Source organism: Pteronotus mesoamericanus, unplaced genomic scaffold (genome assembly GCF_021234165.1).
Source record: "Pteronotus mesoamericanus isolate MK-2021 breed Mesoamerican mustached bat unplaced genomic scaffold, CSHL_Meso_final scaffold_54, whole genome shotgun sequence".
In the NCBI taxonomy this organism is placed as follows: domain Eukaryota; kingdom Metazoa; phylum Chordata; class Mammalia; order Chiroptera; family Mormoopidae; genus Pteronotus; species Pteronotus mesoamericanus.
The window spans coordinates 24,109-43,723 of NW_026555321.1; the positions used below are offsets into that span (position 1 = coordinate 24,109).

The 19,615-nt window shown below is 40.2% G+C and overlaps 1 protein-coding gene across 1 annotated transcript in view; it reads left to right on the forward strand.

Moving 5' to 3' along the window:
- The window catches only part of ULK4 (unc-51 like kinase 4), a 233,621-nt gene that overhangs the window by 23,465 nt on the left and 190,541 nt on the right, over positions 1–19,615 (forward strand). The window contains exons 13-17 of the mRNA XM_054595876.1: positions 496–600; positions 3,262–3,322; positions 4,646–4,827; positions 5,884–5,930; positions 9,955–10,033. Coding sequence (XP_054451851.1) covers positions 496–600; positions 3,262–3,322; positions 4,646–4,827; positions 5,884–5,930; positions 9,955–10,033 — 474 coding nt within the window. The remainder of the gene's footprint in view (positions 1–495; positions 601–3,261; positions 3,323–4,645; positions 4,828–5,883; positions 5,931–9,954; positions 10,034–19,615) is intronic.

Consider the following 19,615-nt stretch of genomic DNA (forward strand, 5'->3'; position numbering starts at 1 on the left):
CCTAGTCTTTCCAGAGATAACAGTGTTTAACACTTAGTTAACAGGTCAGTACTTTAGACTGATGTGTTTTTATTCTGTAATTTTAACTTTATATTGAATATTCCATAAGTTGGAATTAAATTGATTAGGGTTTGGTGGATGAAAGATTAAAAATCATGCTGGTAAATTGCAAAACTAATTTGCCTCACCATGGATTAGAACATCACACTACAGATCTGTTTTCTAGTCTTAACCTCATCTGGTAAACATGAGCAATTCAGTTACTTTCTCGGATCTGTTTTGTTTCTCATCTGTAAAAGTGGGACTAATGATACATGCGGTTTAGGATTTTTATGCAAATTGAATGAAACTACCTGTGAAAGTGTTTTGAATATCAACCGAGGTCCGCTGGTGATTTGGCCTTTTTCTGTGTGGTCTTTATTCAGCATCCTGTTCATTCTCTTAAAGCTCATTGTCAGTCCCAGAGACAAAACCTAATTTTTGTTCTTGTTGCAGACCACCGTTGGACGCCTGAGTCAGCAGGACATGGAATCCCAGATGAGAGGGCTTATCTACACAGACTCCGATCTTGTCGTCACCCCGATTATCGACAATCCGAAGGTGCGAAAAGATGCCCAGCCCACTGAGGGCTGAGTTGTAGATTTCACTGAGGATGGAAACCTGGGTGATAGTTTCATTTCCGCTCCTCTTGTCCACTTTGCTTTCCTTCATGCCACATGCCTACATGTCTACCTCCCACCCTGCCTGTAACCCTCTCCTCTTCCTGCCTTGCCTAGTTTTCTGCCTGCTCTGTACCGGCTTTGCCTCCCATCAGTCCTGTGGGCCGAGGAGTGGCTACTGACTCTTAGACCTCAGACCTTAGAGCTCGGTGCCTTCGTTTATCAGTGCATATTTAACGTGGATTGCTCCAAAGAGTCTAGTGGACGATGTGTTGCCAAGGCAGATGTCAGTGAGCACTACACGTCAGGCTTGCTTGGGCGGCAGATCACACAGAGACTAACTAAGCCTTGGTTGTCAGGACTCAGGGTGGACCGTGGCATTTTCTATCCGCTGGGAGCTTGGGGACTCATAGTTCACAGTGCACTTCTACTCCAGTGCGACCTTTGTCACGTCCTGTCTTATGGAACGTGCTGCTGTATTACGAGGGGAGGAGTGCTCCCCTGAAAAAATTTCTCAGTCTCTTTGTTTTCTATTGACTTTCTGTTTCCAACGCACACCATTTATTCTGTATTTTAACTTGTTAAAATGTCTCTTTTCCTCTTTTAATTTATGATGGTTTCTTCTCATCTCATTGGGAAACATTGTAGTTTATAATGGGTTCTTGGATGCATGTTTACTTACTAGAAAGACAATATTTAATATAGATTACCCAGCTATTTTTCATAATGGAGCTACTTATTTTTATGAGTTTTGATATCTGGCAGAGTAACTGTATATTATGCCAAATTTAATGTGTAATGGGGCATTTTCCCAGTGGGCCTTCTAGGACAATTTGTGATTTTTTTAAAGTTTTTTTTTTTAACATCTTCTCTATTTCTTTATTTTTATCCTATAACAACATTTATTTGTTTCTGGTATCTGTTTTGTTTTTTTTTTTAAATTTTAAACTTTTATTTTGAACTGATTTTAAGCTTATAGAAAAGGTTCAAAAATATTCCTACCAGGTGTCCAACCTGCAGGCCGCGGGCCGCATGCGTCTCAGGATGGCTATGAATGTGGCCCAACAAAAACTTGTGAATTTACTTAAAACATTATGAGATATTTTTGTGATTATGTTTCACAGTGTATTTACTGTGTGGCCCAAGGCAACTCTTCCAGTGTGGCCCAGAGACGCCAAAAGGTCGGACACCCCTGTATACCTTTTACCCAGTTTCTCCTAATGTTAACTTCCTACAGGACCATGGTATGGTTAGCAAAACCAGGAACTTAACATTATCTGCATAGTGCTGTTAACTCAGCTACCACACTCACACCAGTTGCACTTTTTACCAGCTGTCCCTTTCCCTTTCCAGGATCTCCCATTTCAGTTACATCTCCTTCCTTTCCTATGGTCCGTCCTTGTCTTTCAGAGCCCTGTGGTAACTTTTCATTCTTTCCTTGGTTCTCATGACCATGACACTTCGAAGTGGTCAGGTGTTTTGTAGAATAACCCCTCAGTTTAGCTTTGTCTAAGGGTTTCTTCTGATGAGAATGAGGTTAGGCATTTCCGGCAAGAACGCCACCAGCAAAGGTTTTAAAATTGCACTGTCAATTTTGGAGAGGTTAGACATAGAGATGATGGTTGAATTTTTTATTAAAAGTCTCAAGAGGAGGTATTCCAGCTGTTCCAAACCTATGGATCAATTACATGTTTTCTTTACTTTCCTCAGCAAATAAAAAAGGAAAGGAAAGAAAAAGCACATACTCTCCTATTCAGGCTGTTGCAGCGTCCTGGAACGGTATCCTCTTGAATCCATCCGGTCCCAGACATTCATAAGACCTCAGTTCACCTGCCACCTGTTCCATAAACCCTGTCCTGACCGCATCAGCCCAAAGTGCTTGCTGCATTCTCTAGTATTTAAAAACATTTCTCTCGTGAAATTTTTGTCTGTAATTATACCCTTCCTGTTTTACATTGTTGCTTAAATGTTTCTGTTGTTGAACAGATGTTTGTCATATTACCCATAGCATCAGCTCTCTGATGGCAGGCTCTCTCTTAACACTTAGCGCAGTACCTTTCTTTGGCAGGTCCACAGTACATGCTTTGTTGAATGACTCAGTTGCTAACCTAGAGGTAAATTAGCTTACAAATAAGCCAAGATACGGTAACTCTTTTATGAAGCTTCATTTTCTTTCAAGTCAATTTAAATAATTTTATTTTATTTTTAAAAAGATTTTATTTATTTATTTTTAGAGAGAGGGGAGGGGAGGAAGAAAGTGAGGGAGAGAAATATCAATGTGTACTTGCCTCTTATGTGTCCCCCACTGGGGACCTGGCCTGTAACTCAGGCATGTGCCCTGACTGGGAATCAAACTGGCGACCCTTTGGTTCGCAGGCCAACACTCAATCCACTGAACCACACCAGCCAGGTGAAATAATTTTATTTTTATATATTATCTATATTCGTGTTTTTTAATCTGAAAGGGCACTATTGAATTTTTACTGGTGACAAATTTTACAGCATTCTTTTCTGTCCTCATTTATAATCTGATATAGGAGATAAAGCAGGAGCTGATCGATGTCTGTAATGTCTGTCTCAAAATTTTTTTTTTTAACCACAGATAATGAAACAACCACCAATTAAATTTGATCCAAAAATATTGCATCTTCCAGCATATTCAGGTAGGATCATAGAGGCTTTATGGAGCACGTAGACACTGTGTAGAGAGAAATTTGATAGAAAATGAATATTTTATTCATAAACAGCTACATTTCTGTTTTCTTGCCAACTGGCTGTTGTCTTGGGAGTGCTTTGTAAATTACAAACACCCTGTAATCCATTTGTGCCAGCCTTTGACCTTACTTGGCTAAGGCTGGGCTGCCCTGTACCCTTGTGGGAGGGAGAGTTCCTGTAAAGCCTGGTGAGTTTTCCTGTTGGTCAGTGGGCCCTTCTGCCCTTCCTCGTATAGAGCCTATTGACTTTCCTACATTTATGGTGCAGTGGTGGGTGTGGAGGGTTGGGGACCACAATGAAGAATGGAGATTCTGCTCAAGGATGCCAGGGCAATTGAGAATGGGGCCAGATGGTTCGCTTTTGTGGGGAGGGGGTGGGAGTGGAGATACGTCAAGGAAGAGTGTTACATTCCCTTTCACCTCATGGAAAGTCTGAGTTAGGGGGAGCATCAGAAAATCTTTTATGCCTTATGTTTTGATGTATTTTGTTGGATAAAGCTGTGAAACTAGATTTGAGAAAATATCATAGCTAGAATAGCATCTACGGTTTGAAATCAAGTCAAAGCAAGTTAAAAAACTACACAAAACATATGAAAATTTAAATAAACCATGCCAAGTAGAACCTCTGTTTATGGAAACGTAGAGGCTTATTATCAAAACTCTGTTCCTTCCCTTTGAGTGATTGTGGGAAGTGGCCATTGCCGTTTATATTGTGTGAGGGTGGAGAGCAGCCGAGCCATGTTAGCTTTGGTAGCGTCTCTTTTCCTAGTTTTTGCCTTTCACTTGCAGAGGGATTTGGAGGGGGGACTCCCAGATGAGTTCAGCTGTCACACTAACCTGGTTCTGCTTGACAGCAATTTCACTGGAGCCTTCTAACAACTGTAAAACGATTGGCTACTCTAATATTTTAAGGCTAGATTGCTTTATTTACACACTCTTGTTTTTTCATAATACAATTTTATTTAATTTCACATTTTATTATATTCTCAGTGGCAGGATAATTCTCCTTTAGGCATTTGCATTTTTTTTTTAAGCATAGTTTTCCATGGGCATAGTTAAAAAAAGTCTCCATAGGGGAAAAAATAAGAAATGAGTATAAAGGGTAAATAAAAAAAGTGTCAGCTTTGGAGTATTTTTGGTTTTGACATTGGGAAGTCACAATTTTTTCTGTACCCGGCTATTGAAATTCCATGTTCCATTTCATTTCTCCTGTAATGTTTTCGGGAGTCCTTTTTCAGGAGACCCACTTTTAATGTTTTCTTCTCTCTTCAGTGGAGAAGTTGGTTTTACTCAAAGACCAGGATTGGAGCGACTTTCTGCAGCAAGTGTGCTCGCAGATCGACTCCCCTGAGAAGACGGCAGGGGCCTCCCGCGTCAAGCTGAACCTCCTCTGCTACTTGTGCGCGGTGGCTTGTCAGAGGGAGGTGGCCACCAGGCTCCTCCACTCTCCCCTGGTGGGTAGTTGAGTTGTGACCACTCCTTTTACGGTCCTTGCAGCATGCCTTCTGCATGTAACATATGTGTATCTGTAGCGATTAAAGCAAGTGTGAAAATATCAATTTGATTTAATTATAATGAAAAAGTGACTTATCAAGATTATAAATTTGTCAAAACTATCTTCTGTTTAATCCTTAGGTCTAAAAGCAGTTGAGTAGACAGGGATTTTGAATTTCTTTTGTTACTGCTTTGGCTTGCATTTTATGTTAACTTGTAACAGTTGTATGACATTTTCCACATCTGAAATCATAAGACAGAGAGGCCCATTCATCAGTGTCTGGAGTGAGCTGCCCATGTGGAATTGAGGTTCCTTGATTGGGTCACCTGGTGAATGCCACGGTTTCTGACGTGACATTGAGGGGAGACATGGAGTCTCTGAGACTGCTCCCCCGGTAATGGTACCTCTTGCACTGGCATGGTTCATCGGTGAGGCTGTGGGCGTTTGGCAGAGCTTTTGAAGTCATCCCCAGAAAGAAGTTACAGTGGTCTGGGGCGTTGCCCATACTGGGGCCTCATTTGACAACTGGCTTGAAAATTTAAGTTACTTGCTTTCAGGATAGTTGTAAGGTTACTTTTGTGGTACTTGGAGTGTGTTTATGGGGTGAGGGGTGGGACACATTTAGGGAATATAATGGTATGAAGAACTGAAAGTAGTGTTTGTAGTTTTTATTTTTTAAAAAAATATGTATTTATTTTTAGAGAGAGGGGAAAGGAAGGAGAAAGAGAGGGAAACATCAATGTGTGGTTGCCTCTTGTGCACCCCCTACTGGAGACGTGATCCTCAACCCAGGCATGTGCCTTGACTTTTAGGTTTGCAGGCTGGCACTCAATCCACTGAGCCACACTAGCCAAGGCTATTTTTATCTTGTTCATATACTCAGTGCTTTTGCATTTTTGTAAATAATCTTGATTCAGCATTCCCATTTCAGTTGTGTACAGGTATGATTTTTTAACTTCGCTATCACTTTGTGGGGTTTCATGAATGAAATTTATGTCTTCATATTTTCTCCTAGTTCCAGTTGTTAATCCAGCATTTGCGAATAGCTCCAAACTGGGATATGTAAGTAACATTTATATTTTAATCATTTACTTTTCATTATGCTATTAAGTAGGTATAGCAAACATTTATCAAAAGCACATAAATAGTTAATAATGAAATATTCTGAAGTAACGATGACTCTGAATCATAGACAATTTCTACAGGCATTGCAACAGTAAATGTGAAACGATTTCAAAATACTCTGTATTCTAATGTTGTGAGCATAATTCTTGGATTATATAAAGCATGTCTGGAAACTTTATTACTCTTACTCTTTTGAATGTTCTTTATCAAGTACTTTACCCTTGACCCTGTGCTTTAGTTTAGTTACGCTTCCCAAGGAGATTTCCCTCGCTTCTGACCCTTCCATTTCTGTAGTGCCTAGCTTCCTTAAGAGGTTATTTAATTTAAAGTCAAATGGGATTATGATCTGTAAGCTCTTGATGGGAAGACACGGACTTGCTTATGGGAACAGCACGCCACGGTGAACGGCACCTTGGACAAAGCGCTAGAAGGCTCTGGGCTCTGGTTGTCAACGTGACTTGGCCCGGTGATGCCCTCTTCCCGAGGCTCAGCCTCCGGGGGAGGCCGTGTGGGACGCTGAAGTCACACAGGGTGCGGGTTCCAACAGACCTGGGTGTGGAGCACCGATCCGCCCGCCCTGGACAAGTTTGCTCTAACTGCTGAGCCTCAGTTTCCTCCTCTGCAAAATAGGGAGAGTAGACCTCCTTCATACATCTTTGGTGATGATAAACTTTGATCAGATGAGTGTATGAAATACCTTGCACAGTGCCTCGTGCATGGGGGTGTGGAGGTTGTAGTCATTATTATCGAGCCTGCTTATCTCGAATACTTGTCAGGAGAAGCCCGCGAGAACGTGAAGGCGAAGGGGTTTTGTGAAACGTGGTAGCGGTAGGACATCAATTATTCTTCCAGGCCAGCAAAACAGGGGAAAGCAATAGTGTTCAGAGGATGCTTTTTTTAAATAATTATTTGTATACATGTTCTAATGTTACTCTCGCAAGGTAAAATCTGGCATTACATAATAGGGTTTTTAGGTAATTTCTGAGCATGTAAAAAGTTGAGATGATTTGTGGCATTCTCATTAAAAAGGAACCATCAAGATCTAACTCTTCGGCTAAAACGTCACTATATCCTTGAATGGGGTGCCCCCTGCTGACTTTTTAAAAATAGACTTTCTTAATCCTTTCCAAGTACTGCTTTACAACTGTTTTTCTTTTCCCTATTTTTTATATTGAAGTTTAATTGTAAAACACTTCATCTGAGGAAAAGGTAGACAAGTCCTCTGTGTAAAGCCTTCTTTTAGTCTCTCCATGAAACCCCGCTCCTTCGGGGGGCCTTCTCTGGCCCCCGCCCTGGCAGCCGGAGAGTCCCCTGCAGGGTCCTTCATTTAGCTGGGCTCGCTGGGGGCGCAGAGGGGTTTCTTTCTTGGCTTTGTTCATACAGAAAAACAAAATAGGATAACGTGATATAATTTTATAGGTTTGTCCCCCTTATAACATGTTAGGTATTTTTAATGCCATTAATTGTTTGCCTAAGATACTTTTTTAAGGTATGCCTTTTTTTTTTTTTTTTTTTTTATGTGCTCTGAATGTCTGACAATTTATTTACACTCCTCTCTATTTTGGGTTAGTAAATATTGTCAGCAATATAATGATGAACATTTTCGTGCTTACAGCTTTGTGCCTGTTTTCTTTGACCTCTTAGGGCAGATTTATACAATTAGAATGAATGGCTAGAAGGCGATATATATTTTTGTGATTTTTGTTAAATTGCTAAAATGCTCTTTAGAAAGTTTGTGTCAACATTATTCCCAATGTGTATAAAAATGCCCTTTGGTTAGAACTCTCAGCAGTGGGTATTTATCAAATTTTGTAACATTTGTCAGTTAACTTTACTGAGGCATAATTTGCTTATATTATAAATTTTAATTTTATCAGTTATGAAGTATACATACTGTGAATTTCACTACTTTAGCCATTTTCAGTGTATGAGGTATATTCATGAAGTATCTTCACAATGTTGGGCAACTATCACCACTGTCTATTTCTAGGATTTCTCCATCATCCCAAACAGAAGCTTTTGCCCATTAAACAGTAACTCCCATTTCCCCCTCCCAGTCCTGCTAACCGTTCTTCTGCTTTCTGTCTCTCAATTTGCCTCTTCTAGGCACCTAATAATGTTAAGTGGGATTTTACAATGTTTGTCCTATTTTGTCTGGCTTATTTCAGTTGGCTTGATATTTTCAAAAGTATTTTATGTCGTAGCATGTATCAGAATTTCATTTCTTTTTAAGGCTGAATAATATTCCATGCATGTAAATGCAACATTTTGTGTATCTTTTCATCTGTTGAATACTTGGGTTGCTTCTACCTTTTGGCTGTTGTGAATAGTGCTGCTATGAACACTGGTTTATAAGTAGCTGTTCAAGTCCTGGCTTTCAGCTCTTTTGGGGACACACCTCGGGGCGGGATTGCTGGATCATATAGGAATCCCGTGTTCAGCTTCTTGAGGAACCACGTTTTCCATAACAGCTACTCCAGTTTACACTTCCACCTGCAAGGCATGAAGGTTGCTGCTTTTTCATTTTCTTCCAATACTTGTTTTCTCTTTGTTTTTTTCTTTGATAGTAACTGTCCTAATGGGTGGGAAGTGATAGATACCTCATGGTTTTTAATTTGCATTTCACCGTGACTAGGAATGTTGAGCATCTAGATTATGGGCCATTTGTATATCTTCTTTGAAGAGCTGTCTTTCCAAGTGCCTTGCCCATTTTTCTAGCTGAGTTGGTTGTTTTAGGATGTTGATTTGCAGTAGTTCTTTGTATGTCCTGGATATAAACCCCTCATTAGATATATGATTTACAAATATTTTCTCTCATTCTGTGGGTTGCCTTTTCACTATGTTGATAGTGTCCTTAGAAACATAAAATTTTAAATTTGTATCTTGTAACTTTTGGCTCAATGTCCTACCAAAAGTTTTCCATGTAAGGCCTAGGACTTCTTTAATCTGTGTGCTGTGATTTGAATGGCTAACTGAAGAAGGACTGAAATCCGTAAGAATTATTTCCGTGTGCTAGAGTTCAGACAATGTGAACACCTTCCTGTGGTTCCTCCCTGCATCTCTTTCCCCCCAGGGGGCTCCTGCATAGTTCTTTTCACAGCCTGGAAAGTAGAGGCCTTCTGGCTGATTATTCCAGAAAACACGCAAGTGTCACAAAATAAGAATGTGTTCTCATCAGCTCACATATTCACCCATTCTTTTTGAAATTAAAAAAAAGATTCTTACCCAAACTAATTTTCTGCATGAAATAAACTTTTTCAAGTCACCGGCAGTGATATTTAATAATTTATTAACTTTGCTTTCTGCTGGATACTGAAACAGAAACGCCTCACTAAGACTAGTATTTACTAGTGTCTATTGAAATAAAACAATATTGGTAAGACTTATGATTGTAAAACTTGATATTAAAATGAATATATACATATAAACATGGGGTGGGGCAAAAAGTAGGTTTACAGTTGTGTGTGAAACAAAGTTTATTCTTATATTCTTACCTATTAATTATTGTACAGTTTTTCATGTGAACAACTGTAGGCCCACTTTCCCCTCACACTGTATACATTTAACACTTCTGATATTATTTACTGCTTATATGTATACAATCCCTGGTCTACTAATAAGTAGAACAGAGACCTTTAACCAAATAGCTCTGTGCTCAGACATAGAAGGGTTAATTACTGTCCTTCTCTTAGCTTAAGGCTTTTTGGAAATGTTGTTTTCCTTTTTATAGTTAAAGCACAACTTGTTCGGTTTTTGTCACTTTTACAAAAGGGGCTGCGGAGGGCATTGCTGTTCAGGTCGCTCCGTGTACACGGCGTTTCTCTGGGCTCGGTACACGGGGGAGTACGCGCTCGCCCCTCCTCATTCCAGTTCTGTCTCTCCAGTACTCAACGCCCCAGTCCGGGGCTGGCTTCCTCGGTCCCCGACTCCTCTTCAAAGACTGTTTCCTCTCTGTTTACAGACGGGCCAAGGTCGCTCGGGTGATTGGTTTACTGGCCTCGCACACGGCTGAACTTCAGGAAAATACACCTGTTATTGAGGTAATTTCTTCTATTACTGAAATGATATGAATGACAGAAAGGATCGTTCTTCCTTTTGTAACTTAGAATGTGCAGCTTTCACTGACCTTCTCAAAGCTCTTTGTGGAATTGTGCCAGCTGTTATAAAATGATAACCGCGACAGACCTTTAGGCTTGAATACAGCTGAACATATAACGTAGATTCCGTTACTAAAGACGGTGCAGCGGAGGCACAGGCTTCTGGGCTCTGCCCGTTGTCGCACGAGTCTTTGGCTAGGCCCGTTCCGCGAGGGACAGGGGTATGTGGGTAGAGCTCATGGAAGGTCTGGAGATGGGTGGCTTGTGGCATAGAGTCTGAGGGGGCGGGGCCGTTGCCATGGCTGCAGCTGAGAGGCTGCCCCCCCCCCCCCGTGGGGTCCCGTGCGGGGGCGGGGCGTGGGGTTCTCCCTGTGACTGGAGATGGTGCACTGCTGCTGTAGGAATCCCTGCGGGCCTGGGCAGAGGACACCTGCAGGAATGGGGGACCTCTGATCCCCCCACCCGACAAGGCCGCCCAGCACGTTTGGCCTGGCAGGCCTTGAACCACACTTGTCCCTGTGCCCTTAGGCCAGTACTTCCCTCTCTGCAGTCTGGGTGCCTCTCAGGTATTTCCCCAACTCCTCTTGCTGTGACTTAATAAGCGCTGTGTTCCTGATGCCGCCACCCTTGAGAGGAGGGGGGAGGTGGGAATTCCTGAGCTCCTTGGAGCCTCTGTTCCTGCACTGGTCCCTTTAGGACGTTTGTGGATGTTTTATTAATTTGAAATGAAACTTGGAAAAAGCCACACTTATTTCACTTAAAAAAAGCACAGTAGTGTATATTTAGCTATCTGGGCAACTGTTCTGCATTAAGCACCCCATTTTGTGAACCAAGGCCTGTTGGGTAATGAGTTTGCAGAGTAATTGGAAACTGTGCCAGATGCTCCTCTGATGCCATTTATTCAGTTGGCTGTGACACTTGAAGCAACCACTAGAGGTCGCTCAAACACTGGAAACAAAGTTTCTCAAGTTTAAAGAATTTATCTTTCAACTTCTGGAAGAAGCAGGCTTAGCAGATATATGGTACTGTATTTCATCTTTTCCCTGTTTTCTTGTTCTGTTCCTGGAGTTTCTGCTGTATGAAATGCAGTTGCACTGCATGGGCGATTAATGCCGTTTAAGATGAACGAGAGCCAAGGCAGCCTCTCTAGAAAAATGCGGTCGGCACCTTGCCCGCGATGTCAGGGGCTTTGAGAGCCCAGGGGGGCCGGCGGGCGAACCCTAGGTGCGGTGCTGAGACCAGGTTTCTGTGAACTTTCAGTTGGGTGTTCACAGGTCATTTTTTAGTAAACTACTAATAATATTTCAAGTGTGAGATGCATCCGATTTCTCCAGTAGGTTTACTATTAGTGGACAACAAAAATTGTGGTTGAAGATCCTATAGACATTTTAAAGGCATAGAACCTCATTTTATTATTCACCTTTGTTTCCCACAGTGCCTAGCAGCAAGGTAACATGTATTTCAGGCACTCAGTCAATGCTGCAAGGTTTAGTAAGTGAGTAAAAAGAGTGGTAGGGAAGTATGTCAGTGTAATTTGTTACAAAGAGGCAGAAGAGATGAGGAAGACTCTGTTTTACTATCCTTATGATATAGTTGAAGTCTCTTTCATCTTATTCTGTCATCAGTGGCTACAGAAAAAAGCAGATCATCATCTCTTGTATGTGTTTATTAGCATTCATTGAATTCTCCACCTTTTCCACAGAAAACTATAGCCTGATTCTTACTTAGGCTTCTCCTCCTGGATAACACTATTTATCAGCCAGTAATCACTGTGGTCTGTGTGTGTAATAATTCTTAAGAGTATTCCTGATATTTTGGTATGTATATGTAGTCTCAAGCATAATAGTGGATATGTATTAGGAAATTGAACATAGAACCCTAAAATTTAGACCTGGAAGAATATTAACAGACACTATAATTTGACCCTTTCGTTACATGTTTTTATTATGGAAAATTTCAACATACATAAAAGTGGAGAGACTGGAATAATGAGATGTCACTCATTTCTAGCGGTTATTAGCACTTTGTCAGTCTTGTTTGTCTTATCTCTTGCCCTCCCCCTTCCCCCTCCTCCCTTTCTCTCCCCTCCTTCTCTCTCTCTCACTGTAGTATTAAAAAAATTCTAGACATATTTTACTCCTAAATACTTTAGTATATGTATCTAACAGAAAAGGATTTTAAAAAATATAACCACAATACCATATCACACCCAACAAAATCATCCTGAATATCGTCCCATATCCAGTCAGTGATCAGATTTTCTTAATGGTCTCATCCATGCCATTTGGTACTTTTTCACTGAGCCAGGATTGAATAAGGTCCTGTATTGCATTTCAGTGTGGCTCTTAAGTCTCTTAATTTCAAACACTTCCCTATTACTTTTTGGTGACATGTATTTATTAAAGACAAATTGTCATTGGTTAGAGCCCAAACTGGAATGTGAGACATTTTATTCTAAACTTTTGGTGTTATTTAACATGGTCTTCTATCACCTGTATTTCCCATGAACTGCTGGTTAGGCACGCAGCCTTGATTAGGTTCAAGTTCAGTTTTGGGGGTGGGTAGGAATTCTCCCTAGTTGGTGCTGTGTATTTCCTGTTGTCTCACAGATGAGACGTATAGTGTCTGGTTGCCTTGCTGCGATAGCTCACTGGCTCCAGCTGTTGTCCGACTTATCATTATGAACTTTTCAATCACTCTTGAGAGTTTTAGCATCCATTGCTGATCATTGCTTATTGATCTTAGGGTTGCAAAAATGATAATTATCTCATTCTACAATTCCTTTCTCATTTCCAACTGGGAGTTTTCCTTATAGAAGAACTTTTCCATATCAACTAATTGGTTATCCTAAAGTACAGTTTCTTTAGCAAAGACAGGGAAAATGATTATTTCCTTTTATAGACCAATTTTTAGAATAATGAGTTGGTGCTTTAGTAATCTCCATAGGTGTTCCATACGATTTTTTGAAAAATTAAGATGTTATGGTTTTATATATATATATTTATATATTCTAGTCTTTGGTAGTCAGTCCTCCGACTTTTTGATGTTTAAGTTTTTCCTGCTCAGCACAGTGGAAGTCCTTTCGAATTTGCTCGTCTCTCCTTTCTATGTGCCTCTGTTACGTGTCTCTGATGACTGGCTTGCTTTCTGTCACCGAGAGTTTACAGACTCATCTGGGGGATAGTCAGCCTTAGTTCTGAAACTGGGTCTATAAGGAACCTTGTTTAAGATTAGTTGGAAATGGTACTTAGAGCTCACAGTCTGGGTGGAGCTCTACTGGGATTGTCATTTGTTTTAGAGCTTTTCAAGGGTAAATATTATTTCTTAAAAAGAAAAATCACAGTTTATTCACACTGTTACTTTTGATTCAAATGTAAGATTAGAGGTTTTACTGTTTTGATTTAACATTATTTTTCTTCTCATAAGCTGAAAATCTTGGCCACCAATGATATTAACATAATTACTTATTTTCTTTAACCTAGTGTTTAAAAATGATACCAATGTTATTACTAACAGTAAAACTAGCAAGTACAGTTTAAGATATTTGTGTGCTTCCTTTTTAAAAAACACTTTGGTCTTTGGGATATAATGCGCTAGATGATATATGCAGTCAGAAGGCAGAGTTTTCAGCAGCTCAGGTAATTCTTCACTTCGTACTCTGTCACCGATATGATACGTAATTTTATAGTTTTTCCATTTGCTTTAGATATTTACAGATTACTCTGTGCTTTTGTTTTGGTTTAAAAATTCTAATGCTTTTTTATTGAAGAGTTACAAATACACAGAAATGCATATAAAATGTAAATGTTGTGGTCAGTGACTTGTCGCCAAGTGAGGAACCCAGGCAGCTGCCGCTGGGTGAAGACACAGACGCAGAACGTTGCCAGCACACCGGGACCCCCGTGCCCTACCCCGGTCACCAGTCTCTCCTCCCTTTGCTCTAAAGGTGACTACTGCCTTAATTTTGCTGTGATTATTTTGCCTGCTTTTGAATTCTGCTTTCAAATTGAGTCACATGACATGCAGGGTCTGGCAGAAGTAATGCCTGCTTGAGTGTGGTTGGTAGGGTGATAATATGGGTGTAATAATTGAGAGTTTTAATTTGAACATGTCCCCTAAAATGCCATTGACATGCTTGAGTGTGATATTATATGTTACAGAATTAATGTTTATGCTTTTGTAATAAAAGATTTTGTAATAAAAAAGGGGCGTTATTTGTACTGGACAATACAAAGAATATTTGTATTCTTTGCTATATAGCTATACTGTTCCGTGTTATGTTTGTGGAATTCATCCTTATAGTCTTAGGTACCCGTGGTTCATTTTCATGAAATGAATAAACCACACCGCTGGTAGTGGACATTTGGGTTGTTATAAATAATTCTTGCACGCACATTTTGATGCATTTATGTGAGCTTTCTCTTGGGTAAACCTAGGAGTTAGAAATGCCAGGTTACAGGGTATGCGCATGTTTAACTTTAGAGAAATATCTAAACTGTGTGCCAAAAAAGTCTAAATTTAAAATCCTTTCATTAATGAAAGAGTATTTTCAGTCCCCTGTATTGTCGTTAATACTTGGTTTTGGTATAAAGTCATGTTAAATAAGTACCTACCAGGTTCTACTTTATTTTCAGTATGAATGGCTGTTGAATTTGGTTATGTGAGAAGCCGTCAGCATCCGTTCATGTAATTGTTCCCCATTGTGTAATATGTAGTGTTTCTCTCGTTGCTTTCAAGGTTTTCTCTTTGGTTTTGATTTTCTGCAGTTTGAGTATGATATATGTAGTTGTAGTCCTCTTTCTATGTATCTTGGTTGAGGGTAAGATTCTTGGAAATGTGAGCTGATGTCCATCATCAATTTTGGAAAAATTTCAGTGATTATCCCATCTTATCCCATTATTTCTTCAGTCTCGTTCTACATTATGTGTATATTGTGTTGTGTGTATATATCGTATGTGCTCTTGCACTGTATAATGAAATAGTGTAATGTTGACTTAAGGTGAATTTTATAACTTACAGATACTATTGTAATCTGAAGCATATCCAGTAAAAAATTAAACTAACCTATGGCTAAACAGTCAATAAAAGAGATTAAGTGGAATACTAAATTCATACTCAATCCAGAATAAGTCAGGATGTGGACAACAGGGTGGGGGTTGAGGGGGGGTGTGGGGGGGTGTTGGTATGGCAGAGGGGAGCACCGGGAAAATTGAGACAACTGTAATAGAACAGTGATAAAAATTAAAAATAACCAAATAAATAAAACACAAAAGAAATCAGGATAGTAGGAATAAAGGAAGAAAGATCAAAGGGGACAAATACAAAGCAAATAGCAAGAAGATAGACTTGAGCCTCACCACATTAATGACTACATTAGATTTCAGTGCCCTAAATACTCTTGTCAAAAGGCAAAGATTGTTGTACTGGATAAAAACGAGAAACCTAGCTATTGTCAGTTTACGTGAGACATACTTTAAATATGAGGATAGGCTAAAACACATGGGAAAAGATATACCACGGAAACACTAATAATAAAGTTTGTGTGGCTAAATTAATAACAAAGTAGACATTAAGGGAGTATCACCAGAGATGAAGACACCATTTTATAATGGAAGTTTAAATTATTAGCAAGCACAGTTGACCCTGGAGCAATACAGGGGTGGGAGGTGCCGCCTCTCCATGCCGTTGAAGATCCATGTGTAACTTCTGACTCCTCCAAAAATTTACCACTAATAGCCTGCATTGACTGGAAGCCTCACCAGTAACAAAGAGTTGATTAACATATACTGGTGTTCATTATAAGTATTACATACTGTATTCTTACAATAAAGGAAGCTAGAAACAAGAAAATGTTAGGAAGAAAATCCTAAGGAAGAGAAAATGCATTTGCAATATTTATGGAAAAAACACTCCACATATAAGTGGTCCCACAGAATTCAAAACCGTGTGTTCAAGGGTCACCTGCGCTATCAATCCTTAATTTGTATGCCCCCACTACAGCACTTTAAAATAGATCATGGAAAAACGGGCAATGAAAAGGAAGAGTAGGCAGATCTATTATTATTTCTGGATATTTTTTAAACAAGCAAACAGTCAGAACATATAAGATTTAAATGATATGAATTAAATCAAATTAATTGTCATTTATAGAACACTAACTCCAACCACTGTGTGTAAAACACATTCATTTCAAATGCACACTGAACATTCAGAGACCATATTCTCGTCCACAAAACATATCCTAATAACCAAGGATTAAAGTAAATTGAATAAGGGTAATTAAATAAAATAAATTAAAATTTAGGATATATTCTCTGACAACAATGAAATTAAATTGGAAATTGATAACAAGAGGAAATTTAGAAATATAGAAAATTTCTTAAATGTCTGAAAATTAAGCAAAAGACGTCTAACTCATGTATCAGTGAAGACTCTCAGAGGATTCAGATAGTATTTTAAACTTAAGTAGGAGTAAGAAGAAAATAATCCATAGCTTGAAATGCTCATGTTAGGATGGCAGGTTCCGAAAACTCTGGTGTGAGTCAGAATTAATCTGGAAGGTTTATTAAAATGCAGATCGTGGGACCTCACCACCCAAGTTTCTCATTCAATAGGTCTGGAGTGGGCATAGTAATTTACATATCTAATAAAGTTCCCAGGTGATTTTTTGATGCTTCTGGGTCAGAGGCTATAACTCTGAGAACTATTATATAAGAAATTAAGAATGTTTAAAATTTCAGTTAAGAAGGAAGCTCGAAAAAAGAGAGCAAATCGAATCCAGTGCAATTAAAATACAGGAAGTAATAAAAATAAGAGCTGAAATCAATACACGAGAAGAGGAACAGTAGATAAAAACGAGTGAAACCAATAGTTCATTCTTGGATAACTTAAAATTAATAAATCTCTACCCAGAGTGATCAAAAAGAAATAAAAAGAAAATGACCAATTTTAGGAGTAAACAGGAGATAGAAGGGTAACTCTAACGTCCATTAAAAGGTACTAAGGGAATGATTTGAATGACTTTATGCCTGCACACGTGCTGTCTTAGTGAAATGGACAAGGTACCTGAGTGTCCCAACTTTCTGGATTGAAGAAGACAAAAATCTGGAGAACTCTACATCTGTTAATACATTATTAACCCCACCCCCCAAAACCCCCCCAGCTCTGGGCTTAGATGACTTCCCTGGTGAATTCAACCCCCCTATGCATGTATATACACATGTAATAGTGTATACATTAATGTATGTTTACTTACATTTACATTCACTCAACATCAGGTTTATTTAGCTTTATGAGAAAGCTCAATGCAGACAATGTAGCTTAGTAGCCGCCTCATGATCTAGGTAAAACCAGTGGAAATCCGGCTCACTTTGCAATGGGGAAACGTGGGCGGGAGAGGTGAGACTGGATGGTATAGAGCAGGTCCATTTGGGGAATTTAGTGTCTCTGTTTCCTTAAAGCGGTTTGTTTTCTTCTTACTGAGCCTTGGGTCTTATCTGCCTTCCTATCTATCTATTTACCTACCTACTTATTTATTGCTGTTTAGCTGTCTATCTAAATACCTATCTATATCTGAGAGGTTTTTTAAAAAAAAAATTAGCCCTTTGATCAGATATATGGTTTACAATATTTTCTCCCCATCTGTGCGTGTTGTTTTATCCTCTTTATAGTGTCCTCCAAAAGCAAAGTTCTTAATTTTGATGAAGGTTCCGAGGTATCAATTTTTTCTTTTATGTGTCGTGCTTTTGATGTCATATCTTAAAAAAACAAAAACAAAAACAAAAAAACCCAATAAAAAACCTATGTCTAACCCAAGGTCACAAAAAGTTTCTCCTTTGTTTTTTTCTAAAACTCTTGTAGTTTTAGATTTTATATTTAGCTGACGATTCATTTTGAGTTAATCTTGTACACAGTGTTAGGTATGGATTGAGGTTTACTTATTTATTTTCTTGCATCTAGTGAACAAATCTTTAATGAGCACTTTTTTTGAGCCAAGTGATGGGATAGGCACTGGAGGTCCAATGGTGAGCAAAGCAGGTGTTGTCTCTGTCCTCAGGAGCTTTATCACGGACAGAGGCTATTATTAAAAGGGAAAGAGGAAGTAACAAAGGAGTCTTGAGAAGGAGCAGTGGTGAAGTGGAAAGAAACTCAGGAGAGTTGCTTTAGTGGAAAAAAGAGAGGATCCTGTTCTACAAAGGAGGAAATCATTTTTTTTTTTTTATTGTTTCTGAGAGTTAGGTTAAGTTGAAAACAGAAGTTTCAGTTGGATTTGGCAAAACGAGCGTTTTTAGCGACTCATGTGCTGAAGAAGCCAGACTGGAGTGGTTGTATAGAAAACCAGAGGTGAGCAGGTGAGTGTGTAAGGGGGCGTGGCAATGAGAGTGAGGCACATTTAAAGGCGAATGAGCAAGATTCTCCCCGGAGGGAGGCATGGAAGACAGAGGCTGGACAGGGGCTCACTGCAGGCACGTAATGAGCAGAAGGGTATTTGGCCTTGGATCACAGAAGGGATCCTTCCTCTGCTAGGAAGATGGAGTGGGGGGTAAGATTTGGTGGGCGGAGGAGGAGGGGTCTGTATCCAACGGTCTCTGACGATGAAGTTTGTCAAGGTCACCATCAGGAGAGGGGAGTAAGTGCCCAGGGGCTTTGAGGTGGAGAAGATATGAAGCTGGCATCGCAGAGAATGGGAAGCTGGCTGACCAGGGAAAAAGAATAGGGTTTCTTAGAAACCAAGTTTGTGATTAAGAATTTAAGGTGAAAGAAACCAATTTGCCTAGTTGTGTGATAGTTTCCAGAAGATGCTTGGGTTTCAGCCAAGGGGTGGGGGTGGAGTCTGTTCGAGGGAGAGAGGGGCTCCTTCCACGCCCTCCACTCTACGGCCCTATGGTTTTGAGTCTTACACCCAGAATCCAGCCTACGTGGGGAAGAAGGTGGCAGACTCATCGGCTTGGATGGTCTTGTTGCGTTTAAAAAAGGTTTGCTGAAGGGCTTTGAATAAGGATCTTGAAAAGATGTGCGTGGAGCTCAGAGGGTGTTTGGATTTGACAGGTATTGGAGACGCTGTCGGGGTTCCTGTGTCGGGGGTGGGTGGCCGAGCTGGGCTGGAGGAGCAGATCTGGGAACTGAGTGGGGAGGTCCAGGGACTGTGTGATCGAGTTGCCGGGCATGTCCTCATAGACACCCACCTGGCTGACAGGGAGGGTGGGTGCCCGTGGAAAGGAAGGTGGTGAGCAAGGAGCCGGTGTCCCCGGTGGGCAAGGAGAGGCAGCAGGGGGTCAGTTGTCAAGGGCACTGGCGGGGAGGTAGCATAACGTGGTATGTGAGACCCCAAGTCACTGGGCCTTTGGCAAGATGAGGCTCGGGAGTGTTTGCGGGGGTGAGGACACTGTCTTCATCTTGCTTCAAAATACACTTCGAGATAGAGTAGCAGTTTTGTGTAGCCTGGCAGGACAACAAGAAGCACAGAGAGATTTTTCACCAGAATCTCAGATAAAATGCTCACTCTCTCCTTTGCATAGAGCGCTG